Source organism: Arachis ipaensis, chromosome B10 (genome assembly GCF_059453495.1).
Source record: "Arachis ipaensis isolate K30076 ecotype BB chromosome B10, ASM5945349v1, whole genome shotgun sequence".
Classification (NCBI taxonomy): domain Eukaryota; kingdom Viridiplantae; phylum Streptophyta; class Magnoliopsida; order Fabales; family Fabaceae; genus Arachis; species Arachis ipaensis.
This window is the reverse complement of record NC_142435.1, coordinates 14,210,360-14,238,309: the sequence shown is the minus strand read 5'-3', so window position 1 is coordinate 14,238,309 and position 27,950 is coordinate 14,210,360. Positions and strand designations below refer to the sequence as shown.

General features: G+C 35.2%; 1 protein-coding gene and 1 pseudogene across 2 annotated transcripts; both read left to right on the top strand.

Moving 5' to 3' along the window:
• On the top strand, positions 1-27,895 carry LOC107623565 (uncharacterized; annotated as a pseudogene). The gene is made up of 5 exons (XR_015884166.1): positions 1-147; positions 4,349-4,454; positions 26,154-26,188; positions 27,014-27,106; positions 27,742-27,895. The product of XR_015884166.1 is annotated as an uncharacterized LOC107623565 (transcript).
• Positions 9,157-14,330, top strand: LOC148579206 (uncharacterized). The gene has a single exon (XM_088506307.1). It carries the CDS (start codon positions 10,910-10,912, stop codon positions 11,834-11,836), a length of 927 nt encoding a protein of 308 aa, XP_088362433.1. The 5' UTR covers positions 9,157-10,909; the 3' UTR covers positions 11,837-14,330.
• Positions 27,896-27,950: the final 55 nt, after the last annotated feature.

Below are 27,950 nucleotides of genomic sequence, written 5' to 3'. Positions count from 1 at the left end.
ATGACAGACACAGATGACCTCAGGTTGGAGTGGAGGCGGAAGTTAGAGCAGCTTCAGCGGATAGAGCACCACATGGCGCAATACAAAGATCAGATGCATGCTGTTAGCAAAGGCGCTGCTTCTGGTGGCAGTAGTGCTACTCAAGGGGCATATACATCACCGCCTAGGCCACTGCCTTAGCAGCTCCACCAACAGGACAACGACGACGACGATGATGACGACTATCAGGATCTTAATAATTAGGGTTTTTTTATACACTATTTGATTGTATTATATCCTCTGTTATTTGACTTTTGATTTTATAATTTAACATATTTGACTTCTATTATTTAGAATTTGACTACTAATTGTGTAAAAAATATTTAATTTTATATATTTAAAAAATATATAAAATTCTAGTATCTTTTTATAATAAAGATTTTTTTATTTTATTTTCAGATTAAAGTAACTATTTTTTATTTCATAACTAATTAATTAGTTTATATTTATTATATTATTTTTATTTCAATAACTAACTAATATTAATTTTATTTTTATTTCATGCATGTGCTTTGAATTTTGGCAAAAAATCTCAATACAATGAAAATCATACATATCCACTGTAGAAGCTAAGAGATTATGATATCCGCTTAGTTAATTTGTAATCCAAAGATGTGTAAAGTCTTATACTCTTATCTCATCATCAAGGTTCAATGAGCAAAGAGCTCAACTGAGAGAGAGAGAGAGAGAGAGTAAACAACTCAATATTTGTTTTTCTATATTTTTTATTTTATACATCGAGTGAAAGCACATTATATCTCACTTTTTCTTTTGTTGCTGTATTATCCAACCCAATTAGACATGAATTAATCTGTCACGAATTTAAATTTTATTTAAAAATTTGTCGTTAGCCAATAAATTACTGTATGCACAAGACAGAATTCGAATTCCCAAAACTTACATAAGTAGACAAATAAATTGACCACTCAACTAACCTAAATTTATTAGTTTGTGACTAAATGCTAGAGACATAAGTCATAACATCTGTTAAAAGCAAAAAAAAAGGGGCTAGAGTCATAACATCTGTCAAAAAGAAAAGTGTTAGCCAGAGTAATTAACAAAATTAGTTGGTGCCTGTAGTTTGACAATTTGACTTTCTTTTTTATAAATTTTAATTTTTTTTAGTTCGACTGTTATGTAACATTAAATATTTATATTTTAAAATATAATCAAAAAATTTATATTTAACAAATTTTTTTTGGATTATCACTATAGAGTATTTGTTTTCTATTTAAGTATTTATTTAAAGTGCAAACTTTACTACTAACAAAATTTATCATTTTTGACTAATACTTAGTCAAATTCTAAACACTAAAAACTAAATTCTAAACTTAAATCTTAAATTTTAATAGTATAAAACCAAAATATTCGTTAAAGTGTTGATTAATATTAATAAAAAGTATTGGTCTCCTCATATTTTTTTATTTAAAATACGATAGTTATGATGATATAAGTTTGTCTATTTCTTTTATTAAATACTAATTTATCTAATATTTTACAAAATCAACAATTAACTTATTAATTCTTTTTGTTAAAATTCATTTATTTGATACAAAAATTATTAAAAACTAGTATGAGATTTTACTCGAGTATTATTACTTAGTTCATTTTGTTTTGGAAAAACCCCCAACATAAAGTATTACCTACTTTAATTGGTAGAACGGAGTTAATGCTGGGTCATGGATTGCATGTGATGATGTTATCTTTTCAAGAGCTAGTACTAGTGACCACGTTCATTGCATGAAAACAACGCCACCTCTAACAAAGGACTTGTATAAGTACGAGTGTATGACCAGCCTCTCTTAGTTTCACTTATTCGATTTGCAAACACTGAATTACTTGGAGAAAAATATATATTGGAAATTTGATATCTAACATTTTTTTTTTTCTTTGGGTTAGTTGTTTTTTCATTTGACATTCGATTTGCTTGTCTTTTGGTGACCTATTTGCTTTCACTAAGGAACTAAGCCCAAAAAACAAAGCAAACTCTAAGTATCACATTTGATCTATTTGGACCTAAAAGTTTAAATGTTGTTTGACAAAGAACAAAACCAAAAAAACTTTAATGTAATTTATTTTCTTCTTTCGGTTACTTATTTGTTTTCAACTAAAGACCTAACCCCAAGAAACAAACAAAAACTAATTCTCACATTTGATTTGCTTGGAGTTTTCCTCTTTCTTTGGTGAGATTTGCTTGGAGTTTGAATATTGTTTTGACAAAGAAAAAGCAAAACAATATTTGCTTGGATGGGTGGATAGTTCACTAATCTACTTAAATAAGTATCAAAAATTTAAATTTTTGTGTATATATAATAATTCATTAGCCAATGACAAACTTTAAATAGAGTTTAAATTTGCGACAGATTAGTGTTTAACCTGCCAAGCTAAAAAATGTCGTGAAAAACTAAAAAAAATAAAACAAAACAAAAATAAAGTAATTTTCAAGGCTATTGACTAAAAAATATATTTTGACTTTGGGGAAAAAAAAAAGAAAAAGAGAGTAAATAGCTAAAAATATTTATAAAAGATTTATGTGCAAACAAAAATATTATTGGAAAACAATAAAAAAAAGTAAACAAAAAAAAAGTGAGGATTGCCTCTGGTTAAAGATAAAAAAAAACAAGTTAGTAATATTTAACTTCTAGTGTAATCATAACATGCTAAAAGTTTGATCGTTACAATCAAAATCATCAAAATTCACGCCAAGGATTGTCCCCGCCAACTTAGGGCTTGTTTGAGTGTGCTATTACGTAAAGATTTTTTTTCAAGTGTTTTTTTTTTAAATCTTTAAAAAAATAAAATAATTTTATGTTTAGATGTTTTATCTAAAAATATATTTTTATTTAGTAATTATGTTTGACTATAATAATATAAAAATATTATTTATCTATTTATTATGTTAAACATATGTATTTTTTAAAATAAAAAATTAAAAAATATATAAATTATAGTTTTAAAAAAATTATTTTTTAATATTTTTATTTTTATTATTGAAATTTTATTAAACACAATAAAAAATATTTTTTTATTTTTTTTATAATTTAATAGACCCAAACAAACACTTATAAAATACCAATGGCCTATTTAAAAAAAAAATTATTTTAACTTTTGAGAAAATCAACTTGATGAACATGTCTTCTGGATGCAATATTTATTGTTGCACATTTGTTATTTGTTAATTTATGTTTGGACGTTGTTCCTAGTTTTGTGAATTTTGAAATTTAATTTTGCATACTGGGTTTTAAAGGTTTCCAAACATAAGTACATACTAGTACTACATAATTACGGAAATTATTTTTGATATTGGGGTGAAAATGAGGTTTTTTAGAATTATGGATGGATAAGGGTGTTATTTTTAAATGTGGAATTTTTTTGTTTAAAATATGGAAATCGGACCCTCCAATTTTTGATTTTTTTTTTATAAAAAAAAATTACAACAAACAAATCGGACCTCCGATTTGATATTAAAAAAATTTTAAAAACTAATTTATAAAATAATCAGACAGTCCGATTACTGATTCCATATCAAAATAAAAACACATATACTACTAATAGAATTACATTGCACATATTCATCTTCTATAGTAAAATTTTTTAGCCACATAACTACATAAGAATTCCTCCGAGAAATGAATCCTAATATCCTATTTAGTTCTATTCAATATTCCATAAAAGAGAAACAGAGAAAGAAAACAAAAGTGGAGATTAAGTAAATTAATGGAGAATAGAGGTGTATTATTATTATTATTATTATTATTATGATGATGTGAAAATTCAGGTGAAGTGGTCCACTTCACATGAAATTGATACTTGAGAGCCGTTAGATAAAAATTGAGTTAAATCAGTCAAATTATCTAACGGCTCTCAAGTATCAACTTCACTTGAAGTGGATTTTACATGGGTTTCCACCTTATTATTATTATTATTATTATTATTATTATTATTATTATTATTATTATTATTATTATTATTTGCTTCAGTTTTGGTAACCCACCAATTTTCTTATTTACTTGTTCGTGTTCTCTCTTTTTCTCCTCCCTTTCAAGATCTATGCCACCATTCAATAGATCAGATCTATTCTTGAGTCTATTTACTCAATTGTTACTTGTACGATTCACATCTTGCTATGTTTTTGTTACAGTTGGCGTAAGAAAAGGTGAAGAATAGTGAATTCTAACATGTGAAGATGGTAAGGGATCTTCAATTCTGATTCTTGAATGAGCTTTTTTTTTCCCGTCATTTTGATTCTTGGCGTAAGAAAATGCTTTTTTGGTTTTCGACATCCATTTTACTACACATTTGTTTTCAGTCCGCGCTATTCAATTTCCATTCGTTCCTTACTGTGATACTACTGGGAATATGTGCCTGCACTTACTTCAAAATGCAGTTTCAGCAGTCCTTGAACAAAGAACTGGGTATGTATTTGCATCTATATACATACATACATATATAGATACGTTTCTATATATAATACTGATCGTTCACACGTTTTACCTTTCATTGTTGCTTGTTGTTGATCCAGGATTTAGTAAAATGTGATAGTGATAGGTAATAGATAATGGATGTAGAATAGATTGCACTAGTGTAGTGTTTATGGAGATGTTGAACTGTTGATTATCCATCATGGCTTCATCTTAGTACATATGCTTTCGTTATGAATGCTGCTTTTTGGTGTGGTGTTGTGAGGATATAGTATTTACTTTAGGGTTAGGATATTAATTTATGTTTCTTGAAGCAATTCAATTTGCCCACATGTTAGATGTAGATGACTAGCTTTTACATAGTAAAATGGCATATGTGATACTCTCTTGATTTTCAGATGGAGGAGAATGGAGAAATAGAGAAGCTTTAGTTCAGCCATGAAATTTTCTATCCCATTTTTAGCCTTAACCAAAAACACCCATTTTCTAAACCTTTATCAGTTTACCTTGTTTGGGAGCTTATCTAAACATCTAAGCATGGAAAACAATTGGGGATAATATAGTTCCTTGTCCTCAATGTGCTCCTAATGTTATTTTTATTGAACATTTTAGAGTTCTCTTAATCAAGATAGTTATTAGTCTTGAATACTAAAACAGAGCAGCTGAACCCTAATATGCTGCAATAGGATACAGGAGAGTGAGATTGTTATCACATTGAAGAGTAAGGCACAAGATGCAAACATTTATAGATAACACACAATCATCATCAATCTGATGCAAATTTAACAAGTCGCTACAACAGAAGTCCTGTAGCATAAGTGAGTAAACAAATTACAGAACCAAAACATAGTTATGTTTAGTTCTCTAGGACTTAAAGTAACTAATGTTTTAAAAACCTAAACATGCTCATGGGGTTGGAATAATTGTCTTCAATATACTACACGTAACTTTCAATGTTAATTTCACCACTAATAGACTTGTTGATCTCTTCCTTCACTTACATTTCTACATCATTGGTTTATTCCTCCTTTACATATTATATAGGTTCCTGTCCCCATGATCTAGAAGGACTTGAACTAGTTTTCTTCTTCACTTTTGCTTGTTGCCTCACGTTTTTTATAGGTGAACCAGTCCCAACCACATCAACCCTAAGTCAAAGTATCATTGTGAAAAATCAACACATCTAAATTTTCGAATGATCAAATTATTTCTTTCAGAAAAAACACCCAATTTGGTCCTCAAGGAATTCTAAATCGGATGCTTTGGTCCCCAATATTTATTCACTATAAGTCCTCAAGAATTACTCCCGCCAGACAAATTAGTCCTTTCGTCATTTTGAAGGGGGACTAGGGACCTATTTGTTCAACACATTGAAAATTTGATTGAAAGTGACCGAGGGACTCTGTCCGACGAGAATAACTCTCGAGGACTTTTAGTGAATAAAAATTTGATGGGGACCAAAGTGTCTGATCTGAAAATTTGACAACCAATTTGGCTATTTACTCTTTCTTTTATGTCATTCTTGTCTGGGTCCCATTTTTTAAAATCAATGGTGAGAAATCTCACATGATAATGACTTGTGAACATCTAACCTTTGGACGATTTGTTCCCTTATCTTGACTCATTTATCCTATCAAACAATCTTTGCTGTGTTAAATGTTATTTTGATATACTTAACTAAATCCAAGTCTTATAAATTTGGTTGCTAAATCTTTTTAGAGGGCGATTTTGACCTAAAAAGCCTTTGAAGAAACAAAAGCAAAATCGGGAAGGGTAAAAAAAAAAAAGAAACTATATGGTGTGACTCTTGGTTGTGATTGAAACATGTGATGATACACCTTTAGCATCACAACTTCCCCATGGTGATGGTGTGCGCATGGCGGCACCATTATTTTCTGTTATTGAATAGAGTCCCTAATTTTGACGATATTAAACATTGAATCAAGGGGAAGCATTTCACTGTTTATGCTTCTATTGTTTGCGGTTACCCTTACTCTTTCTACAAATGTATGATAATATTCACATGTGAATTTACATGTTTGCCTCGGTCAATCACAATTCTTTTAGAATCCTTCACCTAGATATATTATATTTTGATTCTTTGAATCATTGGATATATCTTTTGGATTTTGCAAATTTGTTTGCTTTCTTCATAGCATATGTTTAGAACTTGCTGAACAAGTGACATTAGTGACAAGTTCTGATGGTTTCAATGGCTAAGAGAAGGGGGGTTGAATCTTAGCCCATTTTTTGCTTGCTAACACTTGCTGGACTTAGAGGAGACTTTTCTGTTTTTAGCTCGTCCCTAGCCACGAGACTTTTTTATTTTGTCTCGTCACTTGGCACGAGACATTTTTGGTTTTTGCTCCTGTGCAGTAGAAAACAGAAATGGAGTAGGAGAGAAGGAAGATTACACCCAGATATATTCTGGTTCAGCTGTTAAGTGCAGTGCAGCCTACATCCAGTCTCCATCACAACAATGATGGAATTTCACTATAATCAACCTGATTACAAACTATAAAGTGCTAACCCAACTTACAAGGGGATTCCCACAGAATCATGAAACACAACATAGATGAACAAAGGAACTCTAAGACATCTATGGCTTTTTCTTTTAATTTTGCACTCTTTGTCTTTTTCTGCTCTATGGCTTTTTCATACAAACCTCACTGTTTGCCTTTTTCCATGAGACTCAAGACATGACAAAATTAAACAGAAAAATACTAAACATAATACATTGAAGGAGAAGAAAATCTGTAAGTTTAGGTAGCTCTGAGAATCATGTGCCTTGCACTCTTACTTCTAACTCCTTGCTCCAAACAGTGGTTGTTCTCCCTTTTTATAGAAGAGAGAAGCCTCCACACTTGAAGCCAAAAACCCAAGACAACTTCTTCTTCCTTCAAGAAACCGGTTCGGCCACACAGAGAGAGAAGAGATAACCATGTAATAACCAACATGCAATTACCTCTAGTCCTTCCTTGGTCATCACTCTTCATCAATCCGAGCTCTCCATCCTTGGCTTGCTCTCCAAGATGGATTTCTGGCCCTTGATGCTTCATGATGATGATGGCTTCATATGTTTCAATCTCTGCCTCTTCTATCACTTCGCCACTCTAGCTACTTTCTGTGGTGGTTGAGCAGAATCAAAGACAAGCCATGCCTCCAAGAATCTCACCTTGTTGGCCGAGATCTTCTTCTTTCTTTTTGAGCATGAAGAACCCAAGATTACTTCACCAAATCTATCCATATTTGATGACAATCTCAGCCACAGCTCATTTTTATTTTAGTATGTTTTCTTACCATCATTAACTTGATGGTCTTGTTGCATGCAGTTCTTTCTTTCTTTTGGTAGCTGAACATAGCTTCCATTATTTCCTGGACAATGACCGAAGAAGAAGAAAGAATGAGAGAGAAGAGAGAATCTGAAGAAAAGCAATTCAAAGTGATTAAACAAATTAATTAAAAATAACTTGCTTTTACTTCCCTTAGAGTGGCGTGTAGCAATGATGTCTTCAATCAAATCAATGTCAAATTCTCTCTCATGTTTCCAATGCTAGCAATTAAGTTTTGAAATCCATCTCTAATAAGAAAATGGAATCCGTTGAAAGCATAGAGCCAAATTGTTTTCTTTTTAACTTGGTTTCGGACCAAGCTTGGAAACATTCATCAAAAATAATATTGGGCTTGGTAGCAACAAAATTTAATCTGGCCCAATTGGTAACATTTGCTTTCCTGATGAATTTTTGGATCATGCATAAAACACATAGGAAAGCATTTTCAGTTTGATTAAGTTGGCCCAAGTAAGATAACAAAATCAATTCAGCCATATTCATCATATATTATCAAAACTAAAGGCTGAATGTGATTGGGCTTGCACCAGAATTAATTTTCGGCCCAAGTAAACTCTGCACAGCAAAATTAATTTAATTAACATATATAAATTAGATTAATAATTTTGCTGTTAATAATGTTTGATCATCATCAATTTAATTTAGAGTTTTCCAAACTCATCAATCTCCCCCTTGATGACAAACATTATTAAAATTGAAATGGAAAAAAATTTAAAGATTTGAGTATAAAGTACTCCCTTTGAAGATTTAAATTTCTCCCCCTTTCTAATTGTCACATGACTTTGCCTTAATATATGCTGTTTTTACCAAGGGAAGCACTAACCTGTAACAATTTTAATCAAGCTTCAAGTAACAATGTTATTCAACATATTTATTTTAAAATGTTGAATGCTTGATTTATGAGCAGATTTGTATGATACACAAAACTCATTTGTTATCAATAAATTGATTATCTGCTCAAACTTTACACACATCAACTGATTCCAAAACAATGTAGTTCAAAAAATTTTCAAATATTTTCAGTCAAGATATCAGAGCAATATTATTCAAGTAAGAAAATATTTTTGAATCACTCATGATCACATCAAAAACATTGCAGCTGTTAGATATCACAGTTTAAAGGAACCGCCAAAAATAAATTTTCAAACCAACATGTTTACCAAGATGAATAAGAATATTCCTATTTCAATACAAGCATGTTCATCAAGATAAATCAACAACCAGGCATTCATATGATCAATATAAATATATTGTCAAACATTATTAACAGCAAAATTATTAATCTAATTTATATATGTTAATTAAATTAATTTTGCTGTGCAGGGTTTACTTGGGCCGAAAAATAATTCTGGTGCAAGCCCAATCACATTCAGCCTTTAGTTTTGATAATATATGATGAATATGGCTGAATTGATTTTGTTATCTTACTTGGGCCAACTTAATCAAACTGAAAATGCTTTCCTATGTGTTTTATGCATGATCCAAAAATTCATCAGGAAAGCAAATGTTACCAATTGGGCCAGATTAAATTTTGTTGCTACCAAACCCAATATTATTTTTGATGAATGTTTCCAAGCTTGGTCCGAAACCAAGTTAAAAAGAAAACAATTTGGCTCCATGCTTTCAACAGATTACATTTTCTTATTAGAGATGGATTTCAAAACTTAATTGCTAGCATTGGAAACATGAGAGAGAATTTGACATTGATTTGATTGAAGGCATCATTGCTACACGCCACTCTAAGGGAAGTAAAAGCAAGTTATTTTCAATTAATTTGTTTAATCACTTTGAATTGCTTTTCTTCAGATTCTCTCTTCTCTCTCATTCTTTCTTCTTCTTCGGTCATTGTCCAGGAAATAATGGAAGCTATGTTCAGCTACCAAAAGAAAGAAGGAGCTGCATGCAACAAGACCATCAAGCTAATGATGGCAAGAAAACATACTAAAATAAAAATGAGCTGTGGCTGAGATTGTCATCAAATATGGATAGATTTGGTGAGGTAATCTTGAGTTCTTCATGCTCAAAAAGGAAGAAGAAGATCTCGGCCAGCAAGGTGAGATTCTTGGAGGCATGGCTTGTCTTTGATTCTGCTCAACCACCACAGGAAGTAGGCAGAGATTGTCTTGAGTGGCGAAGTGATGGAAGAGGCAGAGATTGGAGCAGATGAAGCCATCATCATCATGAAGCATCAAGGGCCAGAAATCTATCTTGGAGAGCAAGCCAAGGATGGAGAGCTCGGATTGATGAAGAGTGATGACCAAGGAAGGACTAGAGGTAATTGCATGTTGGTTATTGCATGGTTATCTCTTCTCTCTCTGTGTGGCCGAACCGGTTTCTTGAAGGAAGAAGAAGTTGGCTTGGTTTTTTGGCTTCAAGTGTGGATGCTTCTCTCTTCTATAAAAAGGGAGAACAACCACTGTTTGGAGCAAGGAGTTAGAAGTAAGAGTGCAATGCACAGGATTCTCAGAGCTACCTAAGCTTACAGATTTTTTTCTCCTTCAATGTATTATGTTTAGTATTTTTCTGTTTAATTTTGTCATGTCTTGAGTCTCATGGAAAAAGGCAAACAGTGAGTTTTGTATGAAAAAGCCATAGAGCGGAAAAAGGCAGAGAGTGCAAAATTAAAAGAAAAAACTATAGATGTCTTAGAGTTCCTTTGTTCATCTATGTTGTGTTTCATGATTCTGTGGGAATCCCCTTGTAAGTTGGGTTAGCACTTTACAGTTTGTAATCAGGTTGATTATAGTGAAATTCCATCATTGTTGTGATGGAGACTGGATGTAGGCTACACTGCACTTAGCAGCTGAACCAGGATATATCTGGGTGTAATCTTTCTTCTCTCCTACTCCATTTCTGTTTTCTACTGCACAGGAGCAAAAACTAAAAAATGTCTCGTGCCAAGTGACGAGACAAAATGAAAAAGTCTTGCGGCTAAGGACGAGCTAAAAACAGAAAAGTCTCCTCTAAGTCCAGCAAGTGTTAGCAAGCAAAAATGGGGCTAAGATTCAACCCCCCTTCTCTTAGCCACTGAAACCATCAATTGGTATCAGAGCTTGGTCTCAAAGAGATCAAGCTTTGCAGCTTGGAGTAAAGATCCTCATGGCAGAAAACAGTGGCGCAAATGTGGTGTCCTATAATCTGACTGAAGGTCAATCAAGCAACAGACCTCCTCTTTTCAATGGAAAAAATTATACCTATTGGAAGGAGAGGATGAAGATATTTGTACAAGCAGTGGATTACAGACTTTGGAAGATTATCCTGGAAGGGCCTCAATTTCCAACTACCACAAGTGCTGAAGGAGTAGTCTCTCTCAAACCAGAAGCAAGATGGACCGAGGAAGATAGGAAGAAGGTAGAATTAAATGTCAAGGCAGTAAACCTGCTCAACTGTGCTATCAGCTTTGAGGAGTACCGACGGGTATCACGATGCACAACGGCAAAGGAAATCTGGGACAAGCTACAAATCACTCATGAAGGAACCACCATTGTTAAGAAGACTCGGACAGACATGTTGAACAGAGAATATGAAATGTTTGCAATGAAGGAAGGAGAATCCATTGATGAACTGTTCGAACGGTTCAACACCATCATTGTTGGCTTAGATGCTCTGGGAATTACACATTCAGAATTTGTGCTAGTGAGAAGAGTGTTGAGATGTCTTACAAAAGAATGGGAAACAAAAGCTTTAATTATTTCTGAGAGCAGTGGCTTAGATTCCATGACAGTTGATGATTTGAGAGGAAATCTTCTTGCTTTTGAAAACACCTATTTGAAAAAAGATTCAAAAAAGAAAGGAATTGCTTTTTCTTCTGTAACTAACCCTATGGATGATGAATCCAGTGATAACTCTTCTGAAAAGGAGTTTGTGTTGTTTGCAAAAAAATTCAGGAAAACGGTGAAGCTCAAAGGCAAAGGCAGCAGCTCAAGGAAGATGAAGAAAGACCTTAGCAAAGTAACCTGTTACAATTGCAAGGAAATGTGGCATTTCAGATCTGATTATCCCAAGTTAAAGAAGGAGAAAAGCTGAAAAGAGTAAAGAAGAAGGGACTGATGGCCTCATGGGAAGACTTGGAAAATGACTCAGATGATGATGATGAAGAAACCGAGACCAAGTCACAACCATGTCTCATGGCAGATCACATAGATCAGTTGTGCCTAGCATCCAAACGGAAAGAAAATATGTGGTATATGGACAGCGAATGTTCTAGGCATATGACCGAAAAAATAACCTTCTTCATAAAGCTTGATGAATATGATGGAGGTCTTGTCACTTTTTTTGATGATGCAAAAGGAAAAATAATGGCTGTTGGAAAAGTTGGTAAAAATTTTTCTTCTTGTATAAATGATGTTCTCCTTGTACATGGTTTGAAACATAATTTGCTTAGTGTTAGTCAATTGTGTGATTTGGATTTTGAAGAAGTTTGTTTGTGAGAAAACTGGGGATATTTTATTTGAAGCTAAAAGGTGTAACAATGTGTATGGATTAACTCTTGAGGATTTAAAGGAACAAAATGTAACATGCTTTACATCTCTTGAATATGAAAAATGGCTTTGGCATAGAAAGTTGGGCCATGCTAGCATGTACCAAATTTCTAAGCTAGTCAAAAAGAATTTGGTTAGAAGAATTCCAAACATCAAGTTTGATAAGGATCTTACTTGTGATGCTTGCCAATTGGGCAAACAAGTAAAATCCTCTTTTATATCAAAAGATGGAATCTCAACCAAAAGGCCATTGGAGATGTTACATATTGATCTTTTTGGTCCTACTAGAACTCAAAGTTTAGGAGGAAAACACTGTGGTCTTGTGGTGTTAGATGATTACTCTAGATTGGGTTTGGTACTTTTTCTTGCTCATAAGAATGATGCTTTTCATGCCTTTTCCACTCTTTGCAAGAAAATTCAAAATGAAAACGATTTAAAAATTGCTCATTTGAGAAGTGATCATGGAAGAGAATTTGAAAATCAAGACTTTGAAAAATTCTGTGATGACTTAGGAATTTCTCATAATTTCTCATGTCCTAGAACCCCCCAACAAAATGGGGTGGTTGAAAGAAGGAATAGAAGTCTTCAAGAGATGACTAGGGCTATGCTATGTGAGAATGAGATTCCTAAATTTTTATGGGCTAAAGCTGTGAACACAGCATGTTATATTTTGAAGAGTAGTGCTAGGGAGCCAATGGCCTAAGTGTACAATGTGTACAATGGGCTAAATATTTGGTTTATGAATCAAATGAACATCACCTATACTATGCAGAATAACCATCCGGATACCAGGGATAACCATCTGGATACTAGGGATAATAAACATCTCATGTTATAAAAAGCTAATTTTGGGTTCACCAAGGTTCGAACTCCTAACCTTCCGGATTTGGAACTCTTATACCATGTCCTGAAACCACTCATCCCAAAAGCGTAACCTGACAGGACAATGTAACACTAATAATAATATCTCTAATACTTTTTAAACCTTCATTGTACACATTGTACGCTTAGGTCATTGGCTCCCTATACTTTCTCTATTTTGAATAGAACGATCATTAGAAAAGGGTTAAAGAAAACCCCTTATGAGCTATGGAAAGGAACCCCTCCAAATCTTAAGTACTTTCATGTTTTTGGATGCAAATGTTTTGTGCTTAATAATAAAGAAAATCTTGAAAAGTTTGATCCAAAATCCTATGAAGGTATCTTTGTTGGATATTTCACCACAAGCAAGGCCTATAGAATTTATCTCAAGGAGCATAGGACTATAGAGGAATCCATACATGTTACTTTTTGTGATTCTAACTTAATTCCCAGTACTGTGATAGATAATGATTCAGATGGTGAAGAAACTGGAACAAGCAAAAAAAATTCCAAATCTGTTCAGAATGAAGAATCTGCCAGTCCAATTTTGTCTCGTCAGATTGGAGGAGACATTTTCATTTTGTCTCCTGAGCAGGCACGAGCAACTGAAACAGTGAGACCACCAGAAGTTCATCAAAGCTCTACACCTGTCCGAAAGCCTAGAGAATGGAAGTCCATGAGGGGTTATCCTCATGACTTCATCATTGGTAATCCCTCTCAAGGAGTAACAACAAGATCATCCACCAAAAGGCAAACTGAACCTAGCAATCCTGCTCTCTTGTAACAAATAGAGCCCAACAATGTCAAACAAGCTCTTGAGGACCCATCATGGGTTAAAGCAATGCAAGAGGAGCTTCCTCAATTTGACAAGAATGAGGTTTGGACACTAGTACCTCATCCGGATGGTAAGAAAGTTACCGGTACTAAGTGGGTATTTAAAAATAAGCTTGGTGAGGATGGACAAGTTGTTCGTAACAAGGCTAGATTAGTGGCCCAAGGTTACGATCAAGAAGAGGGTATAGATTTTGATGAGTCTTTTGCTCCGGTAGCTAGAATGAAAGCAATTAGATTGCTTCTTGCCTATGCCGCCCATAAAGGTTTCAAAATGTTTCAAATGGATGTTAAGTGTGCTTTCCTTAATGGCTTTATTGATAGAGAAGTGTATGTGGCACAACCCCCCGGTTTTGAACAAAAAGAGTTTCCAAATCATGTTTTCAAATTAACTAAGGCTCTTTATGGTCTTAGACAAGCTCCAAGAGCTTGGTATGAAAGGCTTAGTGCCTTCTTGTTGGAAAATCAATTTCAAAGGGGTACCACCGACACTACTTTATTTATTAAAGCATCTAATGATGATATACTCCTTGTTCAAGTTTATGTTGATGACATTGTATTTGGATCGGCCAACATTTCCTTGTGTGAAGAGTTTGGAAAACTCATGACTAGTGAGTTTGAAATGAGTTTAATGGAAGAGCTTAGTTTCTTTCTTGGCCTCCAAATTAAACAAACTCCCAGTGGTACTTTTATTTACCAAGGAAAGTATGCAAAAGAACTTATTAAAAAGTTTGGCTTAGAAAATTCCAAATCAATGGGTAAACCGATGCATCCCAACACAAAATTTGAAAAGGATGATGATGGTCAAGATGTGGATGAAACAAGGTATAGGGGAATGATAGGTTCACTCATGTACCTTACCTCCTCTAGACCGGACATTGTCCAAAGTGTGGGTGTATGTTCAAGATTCCAATCTCACCCAAAAGAACCACATCTCACGTCTGTTAAACGCATCATTAGATACATTAAGGGAACTTGTGATTATGGATTATGGTATCGTAAATCTGATGACTTTTGTGCAGTAGGGTTTTGTGATGCAGATTTTGCAGGAGATAGAGTGGATAGACGATGCACATCCGGCATGTGTTGCTTCCTTGGAAGCTCACTCAATATGTGGTCAAGCAAAAAGCAAGCCACAGTGGCTTTATCCACAGCTGAAGCAAAATACATTTTCGCATCTGCATGTTGCACTCAATTAATTTGGTTAAAAACACAATTAGAAGATTACAGATTAAAGATCAATAGTATACCCTTATTTTGTGATAATATGAGTGCTATAAACATTTTAAAAAATCCTGTTTTGCACTCAAGAACAAAGCACATTGAAATTAAATATCATTTCATTAGAGAACATGTGCAAAAGGGAACTATTGATATTCAATTTGTAAAATCTGAAGACCAAATTGCTGATATTTTTACAAAACCCCTCTGTGAAGACAGATTCTGCACCTTGAGAAAAAGTTTGGGAATGTTTGATTTAAGTTTCATTGAAAATCTGTGAATTTTTAACTCTGTTCAGTTTTGTCTCGTAGGTTAGGACGAGATAAAAATGCAGGCTTGATGCAGGAGCTATGATCAAGGGGGAGGCAACACAGATTTAAATTTTTATGGGCCCCACCTAATAATTCCTGACCCCACCATGGCAGTTTAGTTAGTTATTCTTTCTTTGAAAAATAAAATCACAAAATCCCTTGGATTGTCTTTTCATATCTTGTTGGAAGAAGCATATTGTCAAATCATATCTTTTCCTTCCAACTAATCCCTTGATTCAAGAAAAATCATTTTTTATCATTTTTTGAAACTCCCATTTGGTTAATAACCGCGCCATTATGGTCATTAACTTCCCCATCATCTCTCTCCAATCCACATTTATTGCACCACTAACCTCCTTCCACCCTCACTCTCTTTCGGCATTCACCCTTTCATATTCAACTCCTCCATTCATCCTATCATGAAAAAGAAAACTGCACTTAGGAGAAGTAATTGAACCCCCATTTCAAAAAACCCAGATTTTTCATCACCTCCAACCCATACGCATATCCATCTCCATTCTACCTCCTCTTATACTCATTCCCCTCCTTCCAAAAAGACCGAAACCATGCGCCGTAAGGTAGTTGCTCAGAAAACTTCAGGGAGAGGCAAAACTGGAAAGACCAAGGAACCTAGTATTGAAGAGGATGAAGACGAGTCACATACCTCGCCCCCTCAATCACCACCGAAAAGATCCACCTCACATGTAAGAAGCTCTCAAAAGAAGCAGAAAAGCTTTGTGTTACATGATACTAAGGAACCTGCGAATTTGGAGTCACTTGAATTCAAGAACAAGCATCACAAAAATCACTCACATTTTGATCCTTCTCGGTTCTACTCATGTGCTTTCTATGAGTTTCACAAAGATGTTCTGATGAAACGTCATCTCTGCCCCTCTTACTTGGTGAACCTTGAAAACCTGGCCAACAAAGGAATTAACTTTTCTTCTCTGTTTGATGCTCTGAAATGGACCCCCTTGGTTCAGATTCAGAAACTTGTTTACCCGGGGCTGGTCCGGGAGTTCTATGCAAACATGCGTTTGATTGATGGCTCGATCCATTCTTACGTCAAGCGTGTTTATATGACCCTCACCCCTCAAACCATAGGTGCTGCTCTTGGGTATGAAGATGAAGGACCAAAAGTTTACATGATTGATAAGTGGGATGATCAAGTTGGCGTTGCACAGCAAACAGTCTTGCAACACATCTGTGCAAATCTTTCAGGTTTAGATGGACTAATCCCAACTCATCGAGCACTCGGCCCTGAAAATTCTCTATTGCACCGTATTATCACTCGCATTCTCACTCCACAAAGCGGTTCTCATCATAGAGTAACAGTTTCTGATTCTATCATTCTCTTTGCTCTTATCACTTCTACTCCAATTTCATTTGCTTATATTATGATACGTCATATGTGGGAAGCAGTTAAAAGTACTAAAAAGGCTAATCTTCCATATGGCATGTTCTTCACATGTATATTTGAGTATTTTAAAGTTGATTTGTCTAATGAATCTGTTGAGAACAAGGTTTCAATGATTAAAGGAGGAGGAGTTTCGGGCAAGAAAGGCAAGCAGTCTGTTCACTCTGAACCATCTCTCAGCGATCTAGAGAGCCGTCCTGAACCCTCAAATGTCACTACATCAATCCGGGAGGTGCTCAGTGAGTTTCGCAACGTGTCCAAGTTGATGTTCAAATCCCACAAGACTGCCCGAAAATTGGAATATGAACAGGAAAGGGCTTGGAAGAAGTGTCACGAAAGGGTTGGCTTCATGATTAAGAGCTTTGATGATGAAATGGGGACAGGGGATTACGAAGATGATTCCGGTTCAGAGTTCAATCTTTCTGATGATTAATGACTATTTCTTTACTTTTATTTGATATTGGCTCCATTAGGCTCAATCTATTTTTTGTAGGAGCATGACTTGATACTCACTGCTCTATGATACTTTGATACACTCTTGTTACTTTATTATGGATATTTTGTTGTGTTGTTCATATTTTGTGCAGGTGCCCCTTGATGACAAAAGGGGGAGGAAATTGAAACTAATGAAACAGGGGAAACAGGGGATGAAATTTTCAATTGAAAATTCATGATCACCCTTGTTCAAAGAATGCATGTTATTGCATTTGTTTCACTATGGTCACTGCTGTTTGAAATGCATTTGGCATTTGGTTTATGATAATGTTTGACAATATATTTGTATTGATCATATGAATGCCTGGTTGTTGATTTATCTTGATGAACATGCTTGTATTGAAATAGGAATATTCTTATTCATCTTGGTAAACATGTTGCTTTAAAAGGAACTACCAAAAATAAATTTTCAAACCAACATGTTTACCAAGATGAATAAGAATATTCCTATTTCAATACAAGCATGTTCATCAAGATAAATCAACAACCAGGCATTCATATGATCAATACAAATATATTGTCAAACATTATCATAAACCAAATGCCAAATGCATTTCAAACAGCAGTGACCATAGTGAAACAAATGCAATAACAACATGCATTCTTTGAACAAGGGTGATCATGAATTTTCAATTGAAAATTTCATCCCCTGTTTCCCCTGTTTCATTAGTTTCAATTTCCTCCCCCTTTTGTCATCAAGGGGCACTTGCACAAAATATGAACAACACAACAAAATATCCATAATAAAGTAACAAGAGTGTATCAAAGTATCATAGAGCAGTGAGTATCAAGTCATGCTCCTACAAAAAACAGATTGAGCCTAATGGAGCCAATATCAAATAAAAGTAAAGAAACAGTCATTAATCATCAGAAAGATTGAACTCTGAACCGGAATCATCTTCGTAATCCCCTGTCCCCATTTCATCATCAAAGCTCTTAATCATGAAGCCAACCCTTTTGTGACACTTCTTCCAAGCCCTTTCCTGTTCATATTCCAATTTCCGGACAGTCTTGTGGGATTTGAACATCAACTTGGACATGTTGCGGAACTCACTGAGCACCTCCCGGATTGATGTAGTGACATTTGAGGGTTCAGGACGGCTCTCTAGATCGCTGAGAGATAGTTCAGAGTGAACAGACCGCTTGCCTTTCTTGCCCGAAACTCCTCCTCCTTTAATCATTGAAACCTTGTTCTCAACAGATTCATTAGACAAATCAACTTTAAAATACTCAAATATACATGTGAGGAACATGCCATATGGAAGATTAGCCTTTTTAGTACTTTTAACGGCTTCCCACATATGACGTATCATAATATAAGCAAATGAAATTGGAGTAGAAGTGATAAGAGCAAAGAGAATGATAGAATCAGAAACTGTTACTCTATGATGAGAACCGCTTTGTGGAGTGAGGATGTGAGTGATAATACGGTGCAATAGAGAGTTTTCAGGGCCGAGTGCTCGATGAGTTGGGATTAGTCCATCTAAACCTGAAAGATTTGCACAGATGTGTTGCAAGACTGTTTGCTGTGCAACGCCAACTTGATCATCCCACTTATCAATCATGTAAACTTTTGGTCCTTCATCTTCATACCCAAGAGTAGCACCTATAGTTTGAGGGGTGAGGGTCATATAAACATGCTTGACGTAAGAATGGATCGAGCCATCAATCAAACGCATGTTTGCATAGAACTCCCGGATCAGCCCCGGGTAAATAAGTTTCTGAATCTGAACCAAGGGGGTCCATTTCAGAGCATCAAATAGAGAAGAAAAGTTGATTCCTTTGTTGGCCAGGTTTTCAAGGTTCACCAAGTAAGAGGGGCAGAGATGACGTTTCATCAGAACATCTTTGTGAAACTCATAGAAAGCACATGAGTAGAACCGAGAAGGATCAAAATGTGAGTGATTTTTGTGATGCTTGTTCTTGAATTCAAGTGACTCCAAATTCGCAGGTTCCTTAGTATCATGTAACACAAAGCTTTTCTGCTTCTTTTGAGAGCTTCTTGCATGTGGGGTGGATCTTTTCGGTGGTGATTGAAGGGGCGAGGTATGTGACTTGTCTTCATCCTCTTCAACACTAGGTTCCTTGGTCTTTCCAGTTTTGCCTTTCCCTGAAGTTTTCTGAGCAACTACCTTACGGCGCATGGTTTCGGTCTTTTTGGAAGGAGGGGAATGAGTAGAAGAGGAGGTAGAATGGAGATGGATATGCGTATGGGTTGGAGGTGATGAAAAAGGTGGGTTTTTTGAAATGGGGGTTCGGTTACTTCTCCTAAGTGCAATTTTCTTTTTCATGATAGGATGAATGGAGGAGTTGAATATGAAAGGGTGAATGCTGAAAGAGAATGAGGGTGGAAGGAGGTTAGTGGTGCAATAAATGTGGATTGGAGAGAGATGATGGGGAAGTTAATGACCATAATGGCGCGGTTATTAACCAAATGGGAGTTTCAAAAAATGATAAAAAATGGTTTTCCTTGAATCAAGGGATTAGTTGGAAGGAAAAGATATGATTTGACAATATGCTTCTTCCAACAAGATATGAAAAGACAATCCAAGGGATTTTGTGATTTTATTTTTCAAAGAAAGAATAACTAACTAAACTGCCATGGTGGGGTCAGGAATTATTAGGTGGGGCCCATGAAAATTTAAATCTGTGTTGCCTCCCCCTTACTCATAGCTCCTCCATCAAGCCTGCATTTTTATCTCGTCCTAACCTACGAGACAAAACTGAACAGAGTTAAAAATTCACAGATTTTCAATGAAACTTAAATCAAACATTCCCAAACTTTTTCTCAAGGTGCATAATCTATCTTCACAGAGGGGTTTTGTAAAAATATCAGCAATTTGGTCTTCAGATTTTACAAATTGAATATCAATAGTTCCCTTTTGCACATGTTCTCTAATGAAATGATATTTAATTTCAATGTGCTTTGTTCTTGAGTCCAAAACAGGATTTTTTGAAATGTTTATAGCACTCATATTATCACAAAATAAGGGTATACTATTGATCTTTAATCTGTAATCTTCTAATTGTGTTTTTAACCAAATTAATTGAGTGCAACATGCAGATGCGGAAATGTATTCTGCTTCAGTTGTGGATAAAGCCACTGTGGCTTGCTTTTTGCTTGACCACATATTGAGTGAGCTTCCAAGGAAGCAACACATGCCGGATGTGCTTCGTCTATCCACTCTATCTCCCGCAAAATCTGCATCACAAAACCCTACTGCACAAAAGTCATCAGATTTAGGATACCATAATCCATAATCACAAGTTCCCTTAATGTATCTAATGATGCGTTTAACAGCCGTGAGATGTGATTCTTTTGGGTGAGATTGGAATCTTGAACATACACCCACACTTTGGACAATGTCCGGTCTAGAGGAGGTAAGGTACATGAGTGAACCTATCATTCCCCTATACCTTGTTTCATCCACATCTTGACCATCATCATCCTTTTCAAGTTTTGTGTTGGGATGCATCGGTGTACCCATTGATTTGGAATTTTCTAGGCAAAATTTTTTAATAAGTTCTTTTGCATACTTTCCTTGGTAAATAAAAGTACCACTGGGAGTTTGTTTAATTTGGAGGCCAAGAAAGAAAGTAAGCTCTCCCATTAAACTCATTTCAAACTCACTAGTCATGAGTTTTCCAAACTCTTCACACAAGGAAATGTTGGCCGATCCAAATATAATGTCATCAACATAAACTTGAACAAGGAGTATATCATCATTAGATGCTTTAATAAATAAAGTTGTGTCGGTGGTACCCCTTTGAAATTGATTTTCCAACAAGAAGGCACTAAGCCTTTCATACCAAGCTCTTGGAGCTTGTCTAAGACCATAAAGAGCCTTAGTTAATTTGAAAACATGATTTAGAAACTCTTTTTGTTCAAAACCGGGGAGTTGTGCCACATACACTTCTCTATCAATAAAGCCATTAAGGAAAGCACACTTAACATCCATTTGAAATATTTTGAAACCTTTATGGGCGGTATAGGCAAGAAGCAATCTAATTGCTTTCATTCTAGCTACCGGAGCAAAAGACTCATCAAAATCTATACCCTCTTCTTGATCGTAACCTTGGGCCACTAATCTAGCCTTGTTACGAACAACTTGTCCATCCCCACCAAGCTTATTTTTAAATACCCACTTAGTACCGGTAACTTTCTTACCATCCGGATGAGGTACTAGTGTCCAAACCTCATTCTTGTCAAACTGAGCAAGCTCTTCTTGCATTGCTTTAACCCATGATGGGTCCTCAAGAGCTTGTTTGACATTGTTGGGCTCTATTTGTAACAAGAGAGCAAGATTGCTAGGTTCGGTTTGCCTTTTGGTGGATGATCTTGTTGTTACTCCTTGAAAGGGATTACCAATGATGAAGTCATGAGGATAACCCCTCATGGACTTCCATTCTCTAGGCTTTCGGACAGGTGTAGAGCTTTGATGAACTTCTGGTGGTCTCACTGTTTCAGTTGCTCGTGCCTGCTCAGGAGACAAAATGGAAATGTCTCCTCCAATCTGACGAGACAAAACTGGACTGGCAGATTCTTTATTCTGAACAGATTTGGAATTTTCTTTGCTTGTTCCAGTTTCTTCACCATCTGAATCATTATCTATCACAGTACTGGGAATTAAGTTAGAATCACAAAAAGTAATATGTATGGATTACTCTATAGTCCTATGCTCCTTGAGATAAATTCTATAGGTCTTGCTTGTGGTGGAATATCCAACAAACATTCTTTCATAGGATTTTGGATCAAACTTTCCAAGATTTTCTTTATTATTAAGCACAAAACATTTGCATCCAAAAACATGAAAGTACTTAAGATTTGGAGGGGTTCCTTTCCATAGCTCATAAGGGGGTTTCTTTAACCCTTTTCTAATGATCGTTCTATTCAAAATATAACATGCTGTGTTCACAGCTTCAACCCATAAAAATTTAGGAATCTCATTCTCACATAGCATAGCCCTAGTCATCTCTTGAAGACTTCTATTCCTTCTTTCAACCACCCCATTTTGTTGGGGGGTTCTAGGACATGAGAAATTATGAGAAATTCCTAAGTCATCACAGAATTTTTCAAAGTCTTGATTTTCAAATTCTCTTCCATGATCACTTCTCAAATGAGAAATTTTCAAATCCTTTTCATTTTGAATTTTCTTGCAAAGAGTGGAAAAGGCATGAAAAGAATTATTCTTATGAGCAATAAAAAATTTCCAACCCAATCTAGAGTAATCATCTACCACCACAAGACCACAGTATTTTCCTCCTAAACTTTGAGTTCTAGTACGACCAAAAAGATCAATAGGTAATATCTCCAATGGCCTTTTGGTTGAGATTCCATCTTTTGATATAAAAGAGGATTTTACTTGTTTGCCCAATTGGCAAACATCACAAGTAAGATCCTTATCAAACTTGATGTTTGGAATTCCTCTAACCAAATTTTTTTTGACTAGCTTAGAAATTTGGTACATGCTAGCATGGCCTAACTTTCTATGCCAAAGCCATTTTTCAGATTCAAGAGATGTAAAGCATGTTACATTTTGTTCCTTTAAATCCTCAAGAGTTAATCCATACACATTGTTACACCTTTTAGCTTCAAATAAAATATCCCCAGTTTTCTCACAAACAACCAAACAAACAAACTTCTTAAAAACAACTTCAAAACCCAAATCACACAATTGACTAACACTAAGCAAATTATGTTTCAAACCATGTACAAGGAGAACATCATTTATACAAGAAGAAAAATTTTTACCAACTTTTCCAACAACCACTATTTTTCCTTTTGCATCATCACCAAAAGTGACAAGACCTCCATCATATTCATCAAGCTTTATGAAGAAGGTTGTTTTTCCGGTCATATGCCTAGAACATCTGCTGTCCATTTACCACATATTTTCTTTCCGTTTGGATGCTAGACACACCTGATCTATGTGATCTGCCATGAGACATGGTTGTGACTTGGTCTCGGTTTCTTCATCATCATCATCTGAGTCATTTTCCAAGTCTTCCCATGAGGCCACCAGTCCCTTCTTCTTTACTCTTTTCGGCTTTTCCTCCTTCTTTAACTTGAGACAATCAGATCTGAAATGCCCCATTTCCTTGCAATTGTAACAGGTTACTTTGCTAAGGTCTTTCTTCATCTTCCTTGAGCTGCTGCCTTTGCCTTTGAGCTTCACCATTTTCCTGAATTTTTTTGCAAACAACATAAACTCATTTTCAGAAGAGTTATCACTGGATTCATCATCCAGAGGGTTAGTTACAGAAGAAAAAGCAATTTCTTTCTTTTTTGAATCTTTTTTCAAATAGGTGTTTTCAAAAGCAAGAAGATTTCCTCTCAAATCATCAACTGTCATGGAATCTAAGCCACTGCTCTCAGAAATAATTAAAGCTTTTGTTTCCCATTCTTTTGTAAGACATCTCAACACTCTTCTCACTAGCACAGATTCTGAATGTGTAATTCCCAGAGCATCTAAGCCAACAATGATGGTGTTGAACCGTTCGAACAGTTCATCAATGGATTCTCCTTCCTTCATTGCAAACATTTCATATTCTCTGTTCAACATGTCTGTCCGAGTCTTCTTAACAATGGTGGTTCCTTCATGAGTGATTTGTAGCTTGTCCCAGATTTTCTTTGCCGTTTGTGCATCGTGATACCCGTCGGTACTCCTCAAAGCTGATAGCACAGTTGAGCAGGTTTACTGCCTTGGCATTTAATTCTACCTTCTTCCTATCTTCCTCGGTCCATCTTGCTTTTGGTTTGAGAGAGACTACTCCTTCAGCACTTGTGGTAGTTGGAAATTGAGGCCCTTCCAGGATAATCTTCCAAAGTCTGTAATCCACTGCTTGTACAAATATCTTCATCCTCTCCTTCCAATAGGTATAATTTTTCCCATTGAAAAGAGGAGGTCTGTTGCTTGATTGACCTTCAGTCAGATTATATGACACCACATTTGCGCCACTGTTTTCTGCCATGAGGATCTTTACTCCAAGCTGCAAAGCTTGATCTCTTTGAGACCAAGCTCTGATACCAATTGATGGTTTCAGTGGCTAAGAGAAGGGGGGTTGAATCTTAGCCCCCTTTTTGCTTGCTAACACTTGCTGGACTTAGAGGAGACTTTTCTATTTTTAGCTCATCCCTAGCCATGAGACTTTTTCATTTTGTCTCGTCACTTGGCACGAGACATTTTTGGTTTTTGCTCCTGTGCAGTAGAAAACAGAAATGGAGTAGGAGAGAAGGAAGATTACACCCAGATATATCCTGGTTCAGCTGCTAAGTGTAGTGCAGCCTACATCCAGTCTCCATCACAACAATGATGAAATTTCACTATAATCAACCTGATTACAAACTGTAAAGTGCTAACCCAACTTACAAGGGGATTCCCACAGAATCATGAAACACAACATAGATGAACAAAAGAACTCTAAGACATCTATGGCTTTTTCTTTTAATTTTGCACTCTCTGCCTTTTTTCGCTCTATGGCTTTTTCATACAAACCTCACTGTTTGCCTTTTTCCATGAGACTCAAGACCTGACAAAATTAAACAGAAAAATACTAAACATAATACATTGAAGGAGAAGAAAATCTGTAAGCTTAGGTAGCTCTGAAAATCCTGTGCCTTAAGGAGAAGAGATAACCATGCAATAACCAACATGCAATTACCTCAAGTCCTTCCTTGGTCATCACTCTTCATCAATCTGAGCTCTCCATCCTTGGCTTGCTCTCCAAGATGGATTTCTGGCCCTTGATGCTTCATGATGATGATGGCTTCATGTGATCCAATCTCTGCCTCTTCCATCACTTCGCCACTCTAGCTACTTCCTGTGGTGGTTGAGCATAATCAAAGACAAGCCATGCCTCCAAGAATCTCACCTTGCTGGCCGAGATCTTCTTCTTCCTTTTTGAGCATGAAGAACCCAAGATTACCTCACCAAATCTATCCATATTTGATGACAATTTCAGCCATAGCTCATTTTTATTTTAAAATGTTTTCTTGCCATCATTAGCTTGATGGTCTTGTTGCATGCCGCTCCTTCTTTCTTTTGGTAGCTGAACATAGCTTCCATTATTTCCTGGACAATGACCGAAGAAGAAGAAAGAATGAGAGAGAAGAGAGAATCTAAAGAAAAGCAATTCAAAGTGATTAAACAAATTAATTGAAAATAACTTGCTTTTACTTCTCTTAGAGTGGCGTGTAGCAATGATGCCTTCAATCAAATCAATGTCAAATTCTCTCTCATGTTTCCAATGCTAGCAATTTAGTTTTGAAATCCATCTCTAATAAGGAAATGGAATCCGTTGAAAACATGGAGCCAAATTGTTTTCTTTTTAACTTGGTTTCGGACCAAGGTTGGAAACATTCATAAAAAATAATATTGGGCTTGGTAGCAACAAAATTTAATCTGGCCCAATTGGTAACATTTGCTTTCCTGATGAATTTTTGGATCATACATAAAACACATAGGAAAGCATTTTCAGTTTGATTAAGTTGGCCCAAGTAAGATAACAAAATCAATTCAGCCATATTCATCATATATTATCAAAACTAAAGGCTGAATGTGATTGGACTTGCACCAGAATTATTTTTCGGCCCAAGTAAACCCTGCACAGCAAAATTAATTTAATTAACATATATAAATTAGATTAATAATTTTGCTGTTAATAATGTTTGATCATCGTCAATTTAATTTAGAGTTTTCCAAACTCATCAAGTTCTTTTGCAACAGATTTCGTGGGTTCTTTTGGAAGGCGGCAAGAATAGGTAACAGTCTCCTATTTGATTTACTACTGTGTGAAGTTTCATTTTAATTTTGCATGTGCGCTTTCAAATATCTAGTTGTTTTCTTTGTTTATGCTATGGAAATGACTGGAGCAGAAAGAAGGGTAGGGAAGAAGCCATATCTGCATTTGGTTTACCATGGATTTTTATCGTTTTACTTTTTCCTTTGGTTCTGTAATTTTTTTTTTTTTGCTTTGCTCCATGTGCTTGATGCTCTAAAGATTTTTCCATTTGTCAATTTATCATGTACTGCAATTCTTTAAATCAATCAGTTTATTAACCCTAGTCCAATCCTGACTTATCAAACCATAGTTAGTTGTACCGCACCTGCTTACCTTTAAACAAGAAGGATATGGATTCTTAGTGAGTGTTTATGACTTACCTTTCTTGGTTGAAAATCTAGGGATATAATAATTCATTATGATTTTATGATGGATGCAAATAGAGAAGGTTTGGATTTTAGTTGTAATCTCATTTTATTTCTGTGCCAATATTCATCTTTTACAACCTCAACCACTTCTATGGATATTTATGTATCTTTTCTATAAATCCTAGTTGTTTTAGAGCATTCCTCCTTCAAAATGCATTTTAATGTCCTGTGATCTTCACAAGGCTAAATTATGGTGGAATCCTTGAGTCCTAGCTTTACCATTGTGGGGATGTATTAAGGAATATATTTTTATGTTAGATATTTATTTTGCCTAGAAAGCTCTAAAATGAGATGCTACAAAGTAAGTGAGTATAAAAATATATTTGATTGGATGATAATCAGTGATTTTTTATCTTCTTGAGTTGTTGCTGAAACAGGGGAACGATTAAGCCTGTGGGTATCCGTAGGTTGCTTTATGATGGGTGTTTCAATAATCTTCTTCTGAGCTAACATTGTACCTCTAGTCAGTGGTAGGTTTTCTCTTTTAAACATACAAATATCGGTGGTCACGAAATTGATATTATTGCTTAATGTGTAATTTTATTCCCCATAAAAGTTTTTAAGAGTTCCCTAAACCATATAGTGACTTGTAAGGCTGTGTTGTTTTCTGTATAATAATCATAATTCGACCGCGGTAATCTTTTTGTAACTCTGATTGGCGTATTCCCTGACATGTTAATTGTTCAATGTTTAACTTGTTAAAGAAATTGAATCTTAATCTGATGGATGCTGACTTCGTGATCATTGATATTTTACCATTATCTTTGTATTTCTCTATATATAGCTTCTCAAGAACACCCTTATGTGTTGTAGACTTTTTGCTTTCTATTTTAGGGAAATTATAGATTTGTAATCTTTTGCTAAAATTACATGTTTTGATTTTTTCCTTCTTCCATGCCTTCACACCCTCCTTTCATATAAATATTATTGATCATGTTAGCATTTATGAAAATGTGTGTGTGGATTATGGGGTTGATGTTGAGGAGAGAAGCAGACACAATAGACATAATTTAGTTTATTAATACTTTAATAGAATCTAGCATAATATTGTGCATCGGTTCTTTATTAAGTTGAATATTTCTAATAATATTTCATGAATTTGCAGGGTCATCCATTCTATGCTCTAATGCTGTTCTATATGCTAAATGATTTGCAGGACCTGGAATTAGTTTGTACTTACATATTTTTACATGAGAGCCCTATGAACTTGTTCCTTGTTTCAAGCTCATTTATTAATGTATCCAATTCATTTATTAATATCTTTGTCTGTTTTCTCCAGAGCCATACATTTATCATTGTGGAATGTCCATTTTA

Bases quoted from the DNA above. Each gene is read 5' to 3' on its own strand.
- LOC148579206 (XM_088506307.1), top strand. From the start codon at position 10,910: ATGGCAGAAAACAGTGGCGCAAATGTGGTGTCCTATAATCTGACTGAA.